Here is a 3066-nt window from a genome sequence, read left to right on the forward strand (position 1 = left end):
CCCGGGTCTGGAGGTGCCATCGTCCCGGGCCTCGGCGGGCGGCTCCGGCTGTCTCTCTCTGGGTGATCTGCTCAGGGGAGCGGTTTCCCGGGTTTCCAGCCACCGCTGCTTCTCCACGGAAAGCAGTGGAATATTGGAAAGACTGGAAGATTTGCATCGGCTGGAACCTGGCTCTCCGGAGCTTGACTTCCTCACCTTCTCATCCTCGGATGCCTTCCGCCTGGCGTCACCGAGCGGGAGATGGTTCTCGGCAAATGCTGCGCGCTGTCGCTCGGGAGACCACCCTTCCGTCTTTCCAGAGGTTTTCTGCTTCCCGTCCTTCCTGGTGACTCCTGCTATACCACTTCCACCTTTCAGGTGCTCAGCAGCTGTATCACCGCCCGTCGGTCTGTCCTGGTATTCCGGTACCCCGCCTTCCGCTTCCGCGGTCCCCTGTTGCCCCAGGAGCCTTCGGGGGCTGGCAGCTCGTCCTTGGTTTCCACTGGAATACTCTTTCATCCCTATTTCCCTGGGTTTACTCTCACTCTTGCTGGAACTGTCAGGTTTATGTGAGAGACTGCCGTGGGTTTTCCCGGGTTCCCCCTTCCTGGGGCTGTGGAATCCTGCGTCAGGGTGTCCCTCAGCCGCTGGCTTTCCTGGACTTGCCGATCTGGCTCTCCTGGTCCCTGATTCCAAACTACCTTCGGTGGCTTCAAACCCAGGGCTGGAGGGACATTCCCACCTGTCCCTGGCTCTCGGGGGAGAAGACTGAGGCTTCACCTCAACCCGGGTTTGGGGTAAAGTGCTTTTCGGTCCAGGCACAGCGTTCCTGGCTTGTTCCAGTTTCGCAGACAGCTGAACCCTCGGCAGAGCTTCTCCCGGTGAGCGACACACTTCGGATGGGGAAGCAGAATGTGGCGATGAAGGTGACGGTGACTGTTCTTCATATATTACATGTGACGAAGATGGATTAGAACTATCCCAATCACCTGGAAGGGAACAGCGAGAGAGTTGACTAAACGACAGCCACGACACCTGCGGCACTAAATACTTCAGGAACGCGCGTTCTGCGGAGGTGCCGGGGCGCTACGTGGAACCGTCCGTTTAAAAAGGATCCCGTAGCGGCCAGTTTTCTGGCTTGCCTCGTTCTACGCCCTGCAGCCACCGGAAGGAGGTGATCTGGGAAGCAGCTTGTGCTTGGAAGGCTGGGGGACTGACCCGGGCTTGTATGGGCAGACGAGGAGCCCCCGGAGCAAAACCGCCCAACAGCAAGTCCCTGACCCGCAGCGTTTAACGTGGGAAAACCCCATGAGCTGAAACTGTTACGCTAAAGAAAACCGGAAACAGTGAAAAGTGGAGGTTATTCACAGCTTTGCACTTTAATAACAGGAGGAGATGAAACACAAGACATGCAGATTTACCAAGTCTTTAAGGAAAAACCAAGAAAAGCACTGAAAGCCCTTAATGCTGCTCAGGTTTCACGTAGGGACACAGACTGGAAGGAGCCAAACCTGAAGGAGGAAGAGAAAAAGCCCAGAACTACATACCAAAATCAGAGTACAGCAAGCGAGGTTTCAACTAGAAACGTCTGATTAACAGCAAGGCAAGAGGCAACAAAACCCCTCCCTCTCCACAGCGCCAACCTGATCAGGCTGCTCGGCCCGGCCCGGGGCCCGGCTTCTGACCGCGTCCCTCCAGCTGTTCCTTCGGAGCCTCCTGGGACTCCGTGTTTTTACCTCAGACTCAGGTTTCCCCCAACACGAGGGCCAGGAGCGACTCCAGGAAACGCTCGGCCCTGTGGTGGGGGATACACGACGGCGGAAGTGACCCCAGGCTCGCCCAGCCGCCAGCTCCCGGCGTGGGAAGGCAGGCTGGACTGCGTTTCACCCTTGCCAGAGGGGATGAACCAGGAGCCCAGGCTGGTGGTGAGCGCAGACCCTGGGCGGGACGCTGCCGTGCCACGCGCCGGTTCGCTGGCTGCACGTGCCGGCAGGCTCAACAGCGACCGCAGGGCCTGGGCAGCTCCCACTGCCTGCTTTGCGTTTTGCAAAGGATAAACGCGTGGGGCCGGGATTATCAGAAAGCTCTTCCTCAGGAAAAGCGACCTCAGAAACCAGAGCCCTGGCGTCAGCACCGAGGCTGGAAGGTCGAGAACGTGTATGCGGAGAGGAAGTGTTCTGTGCTTCCAAATGCTGCGCGCCCACGCGTCTCCGGGGCGTTTCCTAAGTCAGACTCAGACCCGCCAGCCCTGTGCTGCGCAGCTGAACTCGGGGTTCCTGTGCTGGCTTTTCTGTCCCCTACAAAGCTCCGCCATCCGCCCCCGGCTTCGGCCTTGAAGAACACCACACTCCCTAGGCCAGAAGGCCAAAACCGGCCAAGCAAAGCTGTGCATACGACTGTTAACAGCACGGACACTGGGAATAATGGTCCTGGTCCTGGTTGTGTTCATTTTATCAAAACTATTCCTCGTCTTCTCGGCCAAACGTGAGCCGCTGCAGAGCTGGGCTCTGCCCTGGGACCTGCCAGCCGCTGCGGCGAGCAAGCACCAGCCTCCCTTCAGACCGCGGGACAACGTACCGTGATCCGGTATCAGGCCAGTCCCCGGCCTCAGCAGCAGCAAAACCTTGTTCCCTCCAGCCTGGATCAGCTCAATGGCTCGCGTGTGAGTGATTCCTTGGGTGGGTTCTCCGTTAATTTCCACAATTTGGTCACCAACCTGTCGAGAAAACAGCAACCAGGTCAGTCTGTGACCCACCGACTAAACCTTCACTTATTCACCAGCGATGAGATGGGCACAGCCACGTGCATCCTGGTGCTCTCCTTCCGGAGCACGGCACGGACGAGCCCCGGCACGCCTGCCCCACGCGCTCTTCGGTTGTGCTAGGCGGCAGCACAGCAACGTCCCCCCCTTACCCCCAGCGCAGGGCCATACGTAAGGAGCGGGTTGCCTACTCCAGGTAGGAGAGGTCGCCAACTAAGCCGGAGGTCTCTGGGGCCAATTAACAACTTAGAGTAATTACAGCTCACCCTACCTTCCCAGGCTGCTGCGAAGGGCTTGGCACAGCATCCCCCTAAACAGGGCCCGGA

The 3066-nt window shown here is 58.7% G+C and overlaps 1 protein-coding gene across 1 annotated transcript in view; it reads right to left on the reverse strand.

Moving 5' to 3' along the window:
- Positions 1-685: 685 nt before the first annotated feature.
- Positions 686-3066, reverse strand: part of MAGI3 (membrane associated guanylate kinase, WW and PDZ domain containing 3) — a gene marked incomplete at its 5' end in the record, with an annotated part of 12112 nt that continues 9731 nt past the window's right edge. Inside the window, 3 exons of the mRNA XM_010158000.1 lie at positions 686-968; positions 1401-1490; positions 2557-2695. Coding sequence (XP_010156302.1) covers positions 1441-1490; positions 2557-2695 — 189 coding nt within the window. The remainder of the gene's footprint in view (positions 969-1400; positions 1491-2556; positions 2696-3066) is intronic.

Source organism: Eurypyga helias, unplaced genomic scaffold (genome assembly GCF_000690775.1).
Source record: "Eurypyga helias isolate BGI_N326 unplaced genomic scaffold, ASM69077v1 scaffold20158, whole genome shotgun sequence".
NCBI lineage: Eukaryota > Metazoa > Chordata > Aves > Eurypygiformes > Eurypygidae > Eurypyga > Eurypyga helias.